This window comes from Protomyctophum bolini, assembly GCF_963924005.1.
Source record: "Protomyctophum bolini genome assembly, chromosome: 18".
Taxonomy (NCBI): Eukaryota; Metazoa; Chordata; class Actinopteri; order Myctophiformes; family Myctophidae; genus Protomyctophum; species Protomyctophum bolini.
In genome coordinates, this window is record NC_137879.1 from 23,418,829 (window position 1) to 23,434,226 (window position 15,398).

The following is a 15,398-nucleotide window of genomic DNA, read 5'->3' on the forward strand; positions in this document are numbered from 1 at the left end:
AAATGCTGTTTCTCAGTATAGGCCAGTAGCTACTGTAGCTAGAATATTATTTGGATTCATTTATTTGGTAACTTATGTAGTATGTAAGTATGGCATAAAAGTACTGTACCTCGTTTTTATTAGGGATGCACCGAATGGGAATTTCTTGGCTGAAACCGAATATAGGAAACAGTTGGCAGAAAAGCAAATACGATTGTCTTTTTTTTTTTACACCATTGCCGTAACTAATTACATAAAACAGGATATGATTTTATCTATTCGGTTTCTGCTGTAAAATCAACCGAATATGCTTTTTTCCACTATTCCGCTGAATGGCCGACTATTCTGTGCATACCTACTTTTTATTGCACTTTATAACCACCAGACCATACATACAAAACCAGACAAAGCCAGGTGACCTGTTTTACTTTATTTGAACAGAAAGCATTACATGAAATGGTAGAAAAGATTCACGTCTTGGTAGTGTGTATTAAAAGAGGCAACTTCCTGTCATTACGTTCAACCTATCAAAGGCAGAAAAGGCAACAAAAAAAAAACTTTAAATAAGAGGCATCTTATTCTTTTCTTTCAGCTTGTTTTCATGCTAGAAATTCCACAAAAGTATCAAAATTCCATGTTTATTGTCTTCGATAGACCAATTATTTGTTTACAAACATAGGGACTGGACACACAGGTGACATAAAATTCCTAACAGATCCCCAAACCTCTTTTGGGAAGAGCTGGTTTCAGTCCATTCAACCTCGTCTTGTGGGTTGGCTTGTGAGACGCACCCTAGCGAGACATACAAGCTCACAACCGTGTCGCGAATGCGACCGTTGCGAGCTTAGAGGTCTGCCGTTCTCTGTGCGCATGAAACCTTCGCAGGACAGATCATAAACTGCATTGAATTTCCATTGTTTACACACAAAGATGACATATTTCAAGGGTGAGAGATCACAAAATGTTAAGCATTCTTCCGCCATACTGGGAGAAAAACTGCGTCTGAAAGTTTGATCGGATGCATTTTTACACGAGTGCTTTTCCATTGCATCTTATTAGCGGTGGGGTTCATGTGGTGATGGCCTGCGCACGCATACTGGTTCTTATCAGTGTGACGTCGTCTGATAAGGGCTCTATTCCAGGGAAGGGAGAGGACAGAATTCAGGTGTCTGGAGGAGTGGAGTCAGAGAGGATCATGGGAGAGCCCAGTTGTAGTTCCTGCTGAAGTGACTCCAAATCAGCTTGGGTCATGTGGTGAACCTCCAGCCAGTCAGATATGAGGGAGGCAGACAGGGGCCCTGTGTCATAACTGATGGAGGGGGAAACGGTTTATAAAAAGGTACCACAGTGCATGAATTAATATTACTCAAAGTTCTCTCAAGACATTTGTAATCTCTTTTGTAGACTAGACTTTATTTACACTTTTTAAACTATATATTTCTCATTTATTTTGAAGGACACTGAAGAAAACATTTTTTTCAGGCTATGATATATGACACAATTATGCTGTTATATTATTTATAAAAAATCTAAGAGCAAATGTCAAAGACAATACAAAACAGGTTGAATCGTGAGTTAGCTTTAACCTTCTTCGGTCACTGAGGTTGAACTGTGAGTTTAGCTTTAACCCTCACCTGTCTCTGAGGTCGGAGTGCGGGAGGTCCGTGAGAGACTGGTTAAGGAGGTCGTCCAGATCAAAGCCCACGCCATACCCGGCCCCGCTGCCTTTCGGAGTCACAGAAAACACTGGGGGCAAAACATCGTCCACCTGATGAGAGAAGACAAAACATTTCATTTGCTATAGTTAATGATTAGGTCATTGATTGAAATATTTATTAACAGTTTGCAGAATTACAGTACATTTCAAGCACAAACTCAATACAAAGACTGTTAACTGTGAGTGGACGACCCAATAAAGCATTACACTTGTTTACAAGAGGGTCCACCTTGTTCAATTCGTCAAAATAAAGTCCAGCAGAAGCCCTATACTCTACATTGTACTATGAATAGCTGATCTACATGCTCTTGTAGATCAGCTTTTTAGATTTATATACAAAAGTTGACCTTTAATGACAATGGCCAGCCATTGTCGTTTCCCAAAGAAAATTTGTGTTGCATATAGCTTGAACACACCCCTCTAGGCCCCAAACAGAAGCCTGTGTGCGGCCTAATTGGCTGCATGCCAGCCAATCAGACACTGTCCTTTTTTGGGAAACACTGTCAAACAAAACATAGAAATAGACAACCTAGACTAGAGCACAGCTATACCTCCTGCATGAATACACAAACCAGTTTCCCTAAAGCCTCTTTAGCCTACACACACCTGTCGACATGTGGCAGTAGTAAAACCACTCACAGAGAAATGTGTGGTGTGAGTGGTGACTTTCTTCATCTCATTTAAATATAAAAACTTTGAAATTAAACAAACATGTTTAGGCCTACTTCAGCATCAAAGAAATTAAATTAAAAAATGTTAAGAGTGAAGAGAGCCTACTGTCAGCTGTCCAGCAGTCCAAATATTATTAAATTAAATTTCAGAGGCGAAGTGATGTCTGCAAGGCAAATGTAGGCCTATATGAAAACACAGGCCTGAGGCCAACCATAGCAGGCCTGAGGCCAACCATACCAGGCCTCAGGCCTACCATTGTGTGGTACATCTATGCACGGAATATCTATATTCACAGTGAAAGGGGGTGTTGTTGAGAAGAACCACACGCCCACTCCCTACACATGATGTCCTTTGGGAAACCCAGCCATTAACTAACTATAACAAAGGAAATACCCGTGCTGCTGACTCCCTCGATGCAAATAATTCAGGTAAGTAGTAAAGTAAACTTGTAAGTGCCCGTGACACTTGGGTTTAACTTCAATGTTTTCTTTAGTTTGAAGTTAATTTGTTATTTACCGTGCTCATTCTGGTTTACCTTTATTTTGACACTTCCTGTTACCAACACATATCTAGCTGAAGCATGTTAGCTTCACTCACATCAGAACCACTCACCACACTCAGCCAGAGTGACAGGGAGAGATGCAGTGTTTCTAGCAGCAGAGCCACATGGTATGATATGTTTGCAACTTCATGTTTGCCCAGTTGACTCGACATTATTGAAATGTTTGTAGCTTCAGTATACAATATGTGGACCGTGTACCCACAGATCACAGTACTGATTGTTTGGTGACACAGTGCCTGTTTGCTGTGCTTCCTGTGTGAAGCTCAAGGTGGCCTTCCAGACCTTAGCACCCTCGATAAGCGGAGCGAGGTACAGCAGTGTTTTTTTGTTTCATTTGAGTTCATGATTTAATTTATGGTCTATTGTATTTTGTTGTGGTATTTCGTTTGGTCTCTGGTATCTTGGTTATGGTGCTTAGTTATTGTATCACTGCATTATTTATAATTGACCTTTAAATGAACATTTTTATTGTTTATCGTATACTGAAGTGATGAATCTAATGCACTGCTTTATTGTGAGCGAAACTATGATTATTGTGGTGAGTGAAACTATGAAATGTATGATTCTAAAAGTATTTATTTATTCAATTTTATAGTTTTCACGGTGTACCAGTGATCTTCTTCTGTACCTGAAGACTAATAAATTACACCCGTTGAGACCATCCACATCTGATTATTTCACAATTCGAGGGCAGTTACAAAACTTAATATGCAAACAAGTACAGAATAGAAAGCAAGACGACAATGACGTGAAGCAGATAATGAGAAACATGACACAGACCTGTGACTTGGAGAGCTGCAGTGTCACTGTGTGGATGTCTGGGGTGACGGAGGGCCCCGGCTGCCCGGTGTCTGTGAATCCCAGGCTGTGCTGAGGTTGGGAAGGGGCTCCTAAGGCCCCACAGAGAGGGTTTGTTGCCTGTGTTCCAGTCTTCTCTTCTATGGAGGGGCAGAGTTTTTCCATTGGCCCGGGACTTGTTGCTGGGTTAGGGAGGCTATTTTGACCTCCTATACCCACATTTCCATTTGTCTCTCTGGTGGTTATCATTGGGACTTTAGTCAAAAACGTTGCAGGTAGCAGCTGAGGAAGCAGCTGAGTCTGAGGGTGAGGTTGTGGGTGGGAAAGAGTTTGAGGTTGGAGTTGAGGCTGAAGGAAGCTTGCTTGTGCGGGCTGTGGAGATCTATTTGATTGTGGTTGCAGTGATGCCCTTGCCTCTACATGCTGCCCACTCCAGCTGCCCAGGCAGTTAAAAGCACTCTGTCCCCCACTCTCTCCCTGTGGTTTGAACATGTTCTTGATAAAGCCACTAGAGGCCGCCATTATATCTATTCCTCCATTCACAGACACAACTCCCATTTCTGCAGGCTTTGTCTGGCTCAAAGAGAAAGGTAAAGGCGCCTGCGTACTCTGAGGCTGAAAAAAAACAGGCAGTCTGGGTTTGACTTGTGGAGTCAACTGCTCATGAGACGGAATCTTCCCTCCTTCTTTGTCAGCTTTTTTACCCACTGACAGTGATATGTTAGTGTTATCGCCAACCCCCACGCTATGGTGTGAGTTCATATTGCAGTCCTTACTCTTTGCACCATCATCATTAGGTGCATGACATTTGTCATTGCAGCTGTCCATCATTTTTTTCCAGCGTTCCAGTAGGCTTTTGTCATTGTCACTCAATAGAACCCCGCCCAGTGAGTCCCCATGCCGGCCTTCTTTTCTCTCCTTTTCCTTCAGCTTTCTCTCTCGCTCTCGTGCTCGTTCTTGCCTCTTCCTTCTCTTATCCTCTCGCTCCCTTTGGCGCTCCTGGGCTGTGACGGGTCGGCGTGATTCCGGAAGAGACGATAAGGAGGACGACATACTTCCTCCTGCACAAACATCCATTCCAGGTGCAGAAGTAGCTCCATCTGCAATTAAAACATAATGGGATGTACTTCATTCTAGTCACCATCACTAACAAGGCATACATCTATCATAAATTATGATTGAAGCTCAACATTTTGAACTTACCACCTCTAGCTTTGTTCCGGAGAGCCGCTATAAGTGCAGCTTTAGTATCTTCTGAAATGGCTCCTTCTTTTCTGGTCCCATCTCCCACAATGGGTTGAGCTCTGGCATTCTTGGACAGTGACTGTGAGAGGGACTGAGACAATGACTGGGCTTGGGCCTGGGAGAGAGACAGAGAAGGCACAGTGATAGGAAGGGGTGTCATAGTCTGTGCTGGGGTTGCAGGCATACAAGTGGGTGCTTGGGTCATGGACTGGCTCTGGGTGGCCTGTGTCATTACTGCTTGGCTTTTGGGCAGCTGCTCATCCTTGGAACAATCTCGCATTGCTTCTGATGGAGCTTCCTGGCTGGAGCTGACCGGTGTTGTTAGGTCTATAGTCTCTGGCTGACCGCCATCAGGGCTGGCACTGGGCATGTCCACATCAACTGGCACATGGTCAGATTTAGTGAGTAGAGGTAAGTCATGGGTCATTCGCGGGGGAGGTATCTCTGAAAGGGAAGTGGGCTGGTTGTTAAAGGACAACATTTGATTTTGAAATGCCTGGCTTCCTTCTGCTGGTGTGTGGATCGCAGTGTCGTCAATGGTTTTACCCTCCATTGCACGTTGTGGATGAATCGGTGCTGCTTGAGAGAGCTGTGTGTGTTTGGTCAGGTTGGCTGTGGAGGCCTGAGAAGTGCACTGGTTACTGCTGGGCACTCCACCTACCCCAGTTCCACCATTCGCCCTTGGCAAGGGTCTGAACTGTAGTCTCTGACGCGGACAGCTTTGTTTTTTTACATGAAAGTCTTGGATCTCTATGAGGATGGCCTCTTTGATCTGTTCTTTGTTCATCTGTAGCTTGTCAAATTCAAAGTCAAAAGCTGGCACACAGATGGGCTCATCATCAGAGTCGTGGTACTTGTCCAGGTAAGGATGTGCTAGAGCTTGTGTCACGCTGATGCGCTCACGGGGGTCAAATTGCAACATGGCCCCAAGCAGGTCTAGTGCCTCTGGCTCAGCATGAGGATATAGTTTGGCCAATGGCACAGGTGCACGTGATGGCAGACTCTGAACATAGGAGCGTACCCTCTCAGCACCAATAGCATCAATTACACCTTCAGGAGGAGTGCCTAATACTGACAAGATGAGCTGCAGCTGGTGGACATAGTGTTTACCAGGAAAAAGCTGTTTGCGTCCAAGCATCTCAGCAAAGATGCACCCTACAGACCACAGGTCAATGGCCAGGCTGTAGTGGTGTAGAGAGAGCATGAGTTCTGGGGCACGGTACCACCTTGTCGCCACATACTCCGTCATAAATGAGTGGGACTCCTCAGGGTGTGAACTGAGACCCCTTGCCATGCCAAAGTCACCTATTTTCAGCTCACAGTTCTCATTGACCAGCAGGTTAGACGGCTTGAGGTCACGGTGGATGACGTTGGCAGAGTGCACATACTTAAGGCCACGGAGAAGCTGATACAAGAAGTAGCGTGTGTGCTCTGGAGTTAACGGCTGGCCTGAATGAATGATTTGGTGAAGGTCACTCTCCATCAGGTCGAGTACCACGTATCTACACACAAAACAAAAGGACAAGTGAGTAGATGAGACCATGAAGTTAAATACAACAGAATCTTGCCTATTTCTAATATCTGAAATTACAAAACTATGATCTAGAATGGACTACTACACAACAGTGGTATAGTGTTTAGTTCTAGAAACTCTGTAATCTTGGCTGATTGATAGCTTTCCATACTATCAATAATCAATAAGATTTATTTGCCAATACTCGGGTACAAGCAAAATAAATGCTCCAATGACTAGCCGTGTGTGTATGTCTGTCTGTCTGTTGAGCAGCCTAAAGGGTCATTCACACCGAGCACTATAACTATAATTGAGCAGCCTGCACCTCGGGATGAGACACACCAACAGACCGCCATGCGGAAACAACGGTCGGACATGTGGTCGGACATGCGATGCTCCAGTGCTTGCAGTTAGGGTTAGATTAGGGTTTGAGGTAGGTTGTCGGCCTAATGACAGTCGGACCAATATTATGTCAACTAAAGCCTAAACTGCTCAGTTCACAAGGGTGTAATCTATAACTGATATTATCAAACATATCAGACAGTCTATATTTCCCATAAGGAAATGCATATATTGAATTCAGTCTGCCCAGAAACAAGGATAAAACATAAAAGTAATGTGGGGATATTGAGGGGGAGTATCAAAACCAGAGGCATGGAGTTCACCCCCAGCAAATCCAACCCATTCTGAATATCACTGTTAAGGACTTACACAGACTTGAAGGCAGAGTGAGGGAGGTTAGGCTGCAGTATGTCTTTGATGGCAATGATGTTGTCATGTTTGAAGTGCTTGAGAATCTTCAGCTCTCGCAATGTGCGTTTGGCATTTGTTAACACTTCAAAAGCATTAGAGATCTTCTTTATCGCCACCTGCTGGCCTGTGAAGAGTAGATATGCCACAATAAAACAAAATGCATAAACAGGTTTGAGCAGTGGCCTTGTTATCACTCACACCAAGCTACATTCAACAAAGTATTTCAGAGATTTACAAGCACCCAAAGGCCGGACAGAATTGTAAATATGATAGTTTTGCACTGTTTCTGTTTTCTCACTCTGCAGACTGTTATGTGATTTTGCACACCACTGTGCCTCTGAAAGTCTGGCAATGTGAGACTATCTTCAAGACAACATAAAAATGTATAGGAAATTTTACAAGACAATCTTGTATAGTGTGCTATGTTCTGTAAATTGTTATGGTTATCTGGTGTCTTAACCAGAACAAATTCCATAGCTGAGGGAAGTAGGGGTGCTGGAGCACCCCCTCACCCCAGACACCCCCCCCCCCCCGGACAGGAGGGGAATAATAATATTAATATATAGGCTGTTATAATTAAAAATTTGATAATCGGCGCCTTCCCATACATATACTGTGTGTAATATGTAAATTGCTTTCCTAATGGGTTTCTGTGCCATAGCCTGCATGGTGATTCTGCATTCATTTTATTTATATGTTCAAAACAGATTTCTGTTACTAGGCCTAATAAATATGCTGTATCGCAGTATCGGCACCTTATCCTGGTTAATTGCCTGTGTCAGTTTGTTTATATAACTTGCGTGTGGAGAGGGAAAGTTAAAGCCCCCCCTAAACATTCAGCACTTGTTGCTACTGTAAAGTGTAAATACCTTCCCACGGCCCTGATGGCAGGAATAAGTGGCAATAAGCGATTCTTCTGAGTTCCACGATTATGTGTGTCTGTAGGTATATATATATTGAGAATAGAAATACAAATAAGCTCTGAATTCTGAATAGAAATTAATGAGAGATATTATTATTATTTGATCATCTCTTTTTCAGAATGTATGCATAAGCAGTATTTGTATTCTATAATGCAGTTTCTTTGAAGGGCTGATGCACCACATATGAGAACTAACAAACAGTAACATGTCTTACCATTATCCCGTCTCCTGGCAGAGGAAACAACGCCATAGGCTCCTGTTCCGATGGTTTCAATGACATCATACTCCTCACCAACCTCAAAGGTCACATCTAGAGAGTGAGCTTTAAGAAAAGCCAAGTTCTTGGCTGTTGTACTGCTGTCTGTGTTGCCTGTTGTCTCAGACTGTTCATCATGATGGCCCTTGTTTTCTCTGCTGTTGTCATTGGTCATTACACTTTGAGTCGACATGGCCACAGATTTAGCGACTTCTCCCCCCTCCTTGGTTGACATGGTTCTAAAAGGGAATAGAAAAGTTGAGAAAACAGTTTGCACTCTTATTAAATAATCCAAATAATGATCCATAGTGTCATCTATCCAAAAAATGTCAATAGCAGAAACTTTTGGTTAAAACACATCCTCAGATGCCATCTTAGGGCAGACTGATGGAAAATCTCTGTGAACCTTCTATTTATTTTATTGATGTGTGTATGTGACTATGTGACAGTACAAACATTCCCATTGCCTATTTGCCTTTCACCTACAAGGAATGAGGAAACAGAAACCAAAAGTTTAAGTCGTCTTTAAGCTACAGCATTAATGTAAATATAGAAAGCAACACGTCATTGATTCGGTTTCAGTCGATTTCAGGCTTAGGCCGGGTATCAGTGACGTTAATATGAAATGAAGACTCTCATGTCAGATGCAGGTTGATGGATGCATGAAGCCAACTACAATTGATTAATAACTAAAAAGTTTTCCGCCTGATGGAGGGGAAAGGAACTGGTTGGAATAACGTGTTCCTTCCACGTGTTACATCCGGCCGGGGAACCTCTTCCCTGTCAGGTGAAAAGAAGCAGCTTGGACTCCTCATGCATGGAAGGAAGCATGAGGTCAGTCCGCTGCCCCCCAGGTTGGCAGAGGAAGTGTAGCGCCCAGGATTACATTAGATAATTGACACTGGGTGAAAAATGTGGGTTGCAAAATCGTGGGATAAAAATGTTGTAATGTAAAAGAATAACTAGAAAGTTTTCTGAATTTTATAACGATTTTATAATAATAATCACCATAACGCGGCACAGAGTGCCGCACTATGAGCTTGTAGATCTGCTATTTTTGAAAAATCTTAGAATCGGCCTCAGTCCTAAATGGGTTAATGTAGAAATCGTAGATTTACAAAATCAAGATTCGGCAGCCCACAATGGCATCATGCAAGCCATTCAAGTATACAGGGTTAAGTCAGTAGCCTATACATTTAAGGATTAATTTAATCCGTGTTGGTGTAACTCTGTCAGTGCTACTATATTGGGGAAATTGTCTACATTACATTTCAATCAAAATCTTATAATGACTTTCTCCCATTATTGCAGGATATTGCAGTCGAATATATCCTTGACTTCTGGTGTCAAAACCCAGCACTGTTCTTTAAATCTCCAAACACAACACATGGTTAAATGTAGACCTATACCACACACTTTACAAGTTGTAATTAAATTACGTATCCTTGGAATAATGTGTCAAAGATGCGAGTGAAGTAGTGCCCAGTCTCTTCCCCAAAAGTGCCCAGTTTTACCCCAGAACATTCACCTCAAGTGCCCAGAACAAAATCTAATTTGCATTTCCCAGGTTGACCACCCTGATGCAACTTTTTAGCCACATATAACTTGATTTGATCATCAGAGAACCATAATGTATAGCTACATAATGTACAGCTATATGAGCTTACACTGGACACTGCATTGTTGTTGTTTTTAATACCCATCGAATACCTGCGCTCCAAGCACATTTAGGAATCCTAAATTCAAGATAGGTCGTTAATGTCAGGCCTGCCTGCCTGGTTTGTTGTGGGCAGAATGGGTGGTTTACACTTGACTTTACAGTGAAACACCCTAAAGGATTTATATAAATACCGGTACACACTATACTGGAGAATTGTTCACCTGTAACGGCTTCACCGACATGCACTTGCATATAACACAGTAATTAAACAGACACTACATCATAAAGACGTAACCTATCCCAAAGTCTCTTTGCCCGTATAGGGGCGTAGGCCAGTTACCTGAACAGCCTGCTTTCTAGGAAGGTACGAGACAAAATTATCACCCTTTTCTCTAAATTAGACCAACTTGGATATGGACATAGTACGTACCCACGATATATTCACCTTGTAAACACACCGCAATATCCAGATGTGTTTTAATCCTGTAACGGCATGACAATTTCTTGTTTGGCGAGACTGTCTGCTGCTTCCTTGTGCTGTTCCGTCTTGCTTTTAGACTGGCATGTGTTGAACCAATAAGCGATGTCGCTGTGTGGAGCGACAGTCCAATGGAAACGAGAACTCCATTGAGAGGCGGGACTTCAGAGCCCTGGCCATTGGTCCTGGGCGGTGCCGACGCATTGTGTGGGATGGCACAAAATAAATGAATATTATACTGTTTTTATGCCAACTCAACTGTCACACAGCCAGTGCCCCACCATGGCCATGATCTATCCATAGAATACAACACATTATTTCCTCTTGAACAATCAACTATGAAAATAAATATAATAATAGAATAGAATAGAATAGAATAGAATAGAATAGAATAGAACAGAATAATAGTTCAGACGCAACATTGTCCCATCGGTGATCGGACCCACCGATAGAGAAATATAATAGCCTTTTCAACTACTTTTAGGAAAAGACAGTATGGCTTTCCGCTTTCAACACAACAAATGAAATGAGTGAGCTTTTTGGGGAAACAAACCAGACATGCAGGGATGAGGAAAAAATACAAAGTCCTTTCCTAAAATCCATAAAACCTCTGACAGTGACTGAGGTCTCCAACCTACTCTCTGTTATCCAATCAAAAGCTTTGTGAAGGTCGTTTTGGACCAATCAAAACGTGGAATGTGTTTTTCAGTGTCATGTGAGGTAGCTTGGAGGAGTAGAGCAGAGGGGTGCTTGCAGGGGGATGACGAGCGCAAAGCAAGCATTTAAAAAACCTACCGTCCGTCGTTTGTTCCCAAATCTATCTGAAATCTAGTCTAGGTCCCTCGAATTAAGTTGATAAAGACAGTGAGAACATGGGAAAGGCTGGTGATCACTGTGTGCCTACATGGGAGAGAAAAACGCGCATATTTTTGTGCGCTTTTGGGTTTGTGCTGTCGATATATGCTCTGCATGTTGAGATTTCTCGAGAAAACAACCCGGAATACAGAGCGATGTGCGATTTGGGGGAATCTGTGAGCTGTTCCAAAGTGTTCACATCCAGGTAGTAGCTTACTGCTTGATCACTATTGTGAATTGAAGATAACCTAGTCTATGACTCTATGCCATGCATATGCTGTACAGTATATGCCATGTCATTTTGTTGACATGTTAAGTATTGCCTTCACAGCAGTGCAGTTGCGCCCACTCAGTGCCACGTGTTAAAGAATAAAGTATCTGGAAGTAGGCTATGTGTGTGGAATCTCCATAGTGCAATTTAAAACATAATTTAGCCTAATACTATTTTTGACCCCATAGCCAGCTTTTTAAAGTTGACCATACAAAGAGTAGAATTAATTAATTTATGTATTTATTTGTTTGTGTTCATTCATTCAATCAATCAATCAATTCATTTAAAAAAAAGAAAGAAAAAAAGACAGTGATATTAGTCTAGCCACGGCATGCTATTAGTGGCCTATATAGTTTCCTTATTGCTTATGTACTTCAGAATTGTTTGACATTACATTTTACAAAATCTTTTTTGCCAGATGGGGGCGTGGATTTGGTTTGGTCCAGTACTTTGTTGCTGAAGATAGTGCCCTAAACCAGCCAAACAGTATTCTGGGCATCATTTTCTACACTCTAGAGTTGGGCCTAGGTCAGTACAGAGTACACACATACATATCCACTCTTTAGTCTCCCCATCTCTCCCTCTCTCTCTCTCTCTCTCTCTCTCTCTCTCTCTCTCTCTCTCTCACGCACGCGCACACACACACACACACACACACACACACACACACACACACACACACACTCTTTATTTGAGTCCACATTTATAAAATACATTATCAAGGGAACAAATATTTTCAGTTGCTTCTGATATACTACGCACTCGAAACATCACGTGTCTCAGTGCTTGAGTCCAAACAAGCCCTAAATGTAATAAATTCCCTTATTCACAGCAAGCATTGGTCACTTCAGTCTGTCATATTACCAACACCGAAAGTAAATCATGGGTACAAAAAGCACCTTCTTCTCCAAATAGGCCGACTGCCTATAATGGAGGAGATTGAACAGTATGTTGCAAGCTGCTTTGCCTTACACTTGGACAACCCTATAATCCTCAAGCCTCTGACCACTAGCCTGTGGACATGGCCCAGGCTGCCAAATATAAAAACAATGAGCTGACACGTATAGCCCAGTTGTATAATGGCCACACACACACACACACACACACACACACACACACACACACACACACACACACACACACACACACACACACACACACACACACACACACACACACACACTCACACACACACACACACACACACACACACACACACACACACACACACACACACAGTATGTTAAATGTGAACTTTGTCCCGTGTTACTTTCTTGCAGGATTGTCGGTTTCCAAGAGAGCAGCATTGTTTCTGGTCATCTTTTCCTGGATGTCTGTGGTTGGGTCAATCTACCTGGCATGGGTGCTCGCCTTTATTCTGGGGGACTTCTGCCTGGTTTGTGTGTCAACCTACATTATCAACTTTGCCTTGCTTTTCACCAATCTGAAACGAAGGAAAGGTCTGGATGGAGTGAAAGTAAAGTCTGGATAGATAATGTAGTTTCCGGATGAAGTTTAGTATGTTTATTCAATTCAATTCAAAGGGCTTTCTTTATTGGAATGAGAAAACATACATTTACAATGCCGGAGCAAAAGTGGAACAATACAATCTGCTCATCTGATGGATCTAGCCTTTCAGACTGACACAGCGACACAATTTTCGACCGCTACCTGAAGAGATTATTTTGTGTGATTTAATAGGGGGAATAAAGCTTTTCTCCCCTTGAAACATCTCACAGGCTTGTACCTGTACCCGTGTATGTCGTTTGCTGACATTGTACACTCATGATGTTCTATAACAGTGCTTCTCAAATGTAAAAATGTTTTTTACAAGATTTTTGTTGTTACAATATTCAAAATGTGTCAAATATTTCAATTTTGGACTTTGTTGATAGAGTGAATAGTTTATTAAACATAAATGTGAACAGCACGAGGTGCAGTCTGACATTTGGGCTAAAATCACAATGCGTCGGCTATTTTCAAATGGCTTATTATAGTATAGTATATTGGTTAAAATGCACAAACTGATTTCGATGCTACATTAACTAATTGTGATGGGGACCCCCTGGAATTTTTCCTGTTAGAAAGTAAATACTGAGAAACTGTTGAATAAAAGTTTATTTTAAAGGATATGTTCAAGAAATGTGTATCCAAAAATCACTTCTATAGTGTTTACGTTCATCAACCTAACCACCCATCACCCATAACATGACGACAAATGTATTTGGCTGGAGTTTGGCAACATAGGTTTTACATATAGGTCAATAGTATATCTATTAATGTCTATGATACTTTATTTATTTTTTGCAGCTTTAAAGATCAGTGATATGTTTTGGTTAAAAGGTTAAAGCACTGAAGGAGTTTAAGTATCTCGGGGTCTTGTTCACGAGTGAGGGGAGGACGGAGAAGGAGATCAGCTGGAGAATCGGAGTGGCAGGGTTGGTATTGCAGTCGCTGTACCGTACTGTTGTGACGAAAAGACAGTTGAGCCAGAAGGCAAAGCTCTCTTCCGAGCAATCTTCGTTCCTACTCTCACCTATGGTCATGAAGTCTGAGTCATGATGACCGAAAGAATAAGGTTGCGAATACAAGCGGCTGAAATGAGTTTTCTTCGACGGGTGGCTGGCATCTCCCTTAGAGACAGGGTGACAAGTTTAGTCACACGAGAGAGACTCTGAGTAGAGTCGCTGCTACTTCGCCTGGAAAGGAGCCAGTTTAGGTGGTTCGGGCATCTGGTTAGGATGCCTCTCGGGCGTCTCCCTAGGGAGGTTCTCGACGCACGTCCCACTGGGAGGAGACCCCGGGGCAGACCAAGGCGCAGTTGGAGGAAATACATTGACTCACTGGCCTTGAAACGTCTCGGGATCCCCCAGGAGGAAGTCACTAATGTTGCCCTGGAGAGGGAAGTCTGGAGCTCACTGGTGGAGCTGTTGCCCCCACGACCCGACTACGCATAAGCGGTTGAGGATGGATGGATGATGGATTCTGATAGTATGTGCGACACCCACTATTGTGTGTGGTCACAATTGGTATATAATTCATCTTTATTATTTCTTTATGATGTACTCATTTGTTTCATTACATCTGCCTGTCAGTGTCAAGTAGGGCCAAAGACAAACCTGCCATGTGTCTTCCAAAATGGTAGGGGGCAGTATTAGGCAGTGGTTCAGCTAGAACAGTATAGGCTCTACTTCATTGTTTACACAGCACTGAAAGAAAAAAGCAACACATGTTTCTGTTTCACACTTCGGTCTCACACTATATCCTTATTTTACAGGTTTGTAAGGCACAAAAATAACACAAATGTCTGTTTTTAGTATAACTAGAACTGTATTGTTTTGCGCAGGCAGGTGTTCTTGTGTTTCTAAAAATGTAATGGTGAACTATACTACTATATGAAGTGCTTTAGTGCTATTGGCTATATTATTAGCGTTAAGACTCCAGCTATATGGATCATGTTGAGTTTAACTCGGTCCAGCATTATATCATTTCATAATATAAAGTCTGTTTAACTATTTTGGTGCAGTTTCAAGGAATCGGATATAGTATAGTGTGATTATACAAAAGTATTATTATATCAATGTATTGTTGTCAACTTGTCACTAATCAGCAGGGTTGTATTCCAAATACAATACTGTTTAATGTGTAACATAATGCACATTTGAGTTAATTAAGATGGATTGCAATTGCATTGAGAGGTTGATGTTTATTGATAG

At 42.2% G+C, this 15,398-nt stretch overlaps 2 protein-coding genes across 3 annotated transcripts; one reads left to right on the forward strand and one right to left on the reverse strand.

Moving 5' to 3' along the window:
• Positions 1-404: 404 nt before the first annotated feature.
• Positions 405-10,626, reverse strand: mapk7 (mitogen-activated protein kinase 7). 2 transcript variants are annotated; one of them, XM_080789542.1, is made up of 7 exons: positions 10,509-10,626; positions 8,377-8,657; positions 7,198-7,363; positions 4,932-6,475; positions 3,711-4,828; positions 1,614-1,747; positions 405-1,288 (listed from the first exon to the last, which is right to left on the reverse strand). In XM_080789542.1, the coding sequence occupies exons 2-7, from the start codon at positions 8,651-8,653 to the stop codon at positions 1,141-1,143; spliced, it is 3,387 nt and encodes a 1,128-aa protein (XP_080645668.1). In that variant the 5' UTR covers positions 8,654-8,657; positions 10,509-10,626; the 3' UTR covers positions 405-1,140. The 2 variants fall into 2 exon arrangements, with proteins under 2 accessions (XP_080645668.1, XP_080645669.1); XM_080789543.1 differs by having other exon boundaries at positions 10,524-10,613.
• A 679-nt stretch (positions 10,627-11,305) lies between these two features.
• On the forward strand, positions 11,306-13,647 carry vkorc1 (vitamin K epoxide reductase complex, subunit 1). The gene is made up of 3 exons (XM_080789557.1): positions 11,306-11,616; positions 12,101-12,210; positions 12,963-13,647. The coding sequence occupies exons 1-3, from the start codon at positions 11,429-11,431 to the stop codon at positions 13,172-13,174; spliced, it is 510 nt and encodes a 169-aa protein (XP_080645683.1). The 5' UTR covers positions 11,306-11,428; the 3' UTR covers positions 13,175-13,647.
• The last annotated feature ends 1,751 nt before the right edge of the window (positions 13,648-15,398 follow it).

What these genes read in the sequence shown, in the direction of transcription:
- vkorc1 (XM_080789557.1), top strand. Translation starts at nt 11,429, where the DNA reads ATGGGAAAGGCTGGTGATCACTGTGTGCCTACATGGGAGAGAAAAACG. An exon ending in TCCAAAGTGTTCACATCCAG is followed by an intron (nt 11,617 to 12,100) that starts GTAGTAGCTTAC and finishes CTTTTTTGCCAG; the next exon opens with ATGGGGGCGTGGATTTGGTT. An exon ending in CACTCTAGAGTTGGGCCTAG is followed by an intron (nt 12,211 to 12,962) that starts GTCAGTACAGAG and finishes ACTTTCTTGCAG; the next exon opens with GATTGTCGGTTTCCAAGAGA.
- mapk7 (XM_080789542.1), bottom strand. Translation starts at nt 8,653, where the DNA reads ATGTCAACCAAGGAGGGGGGAGAAGTCGCTAAATCTGTGGCCATGTCG. An exon ending in CCGGAACAAAGCTAGAGGTG is followed by an intron (nt 4,829 to 4,931) that starts GTAAGTTCAAAA and finishes TTTTAATTGCAG; the next exon opens with ATGGAGCTACTTCTGCACCT. An exon ending in TGCAGCTCTCCAAGTCACAG is followed by an intron (nt 1,748 to 3,710) that starts GTCTGTGTCATG and finishes TTCTCTCATCAG; the next exon opens with GTGGACGATGTTTTGCCCCC.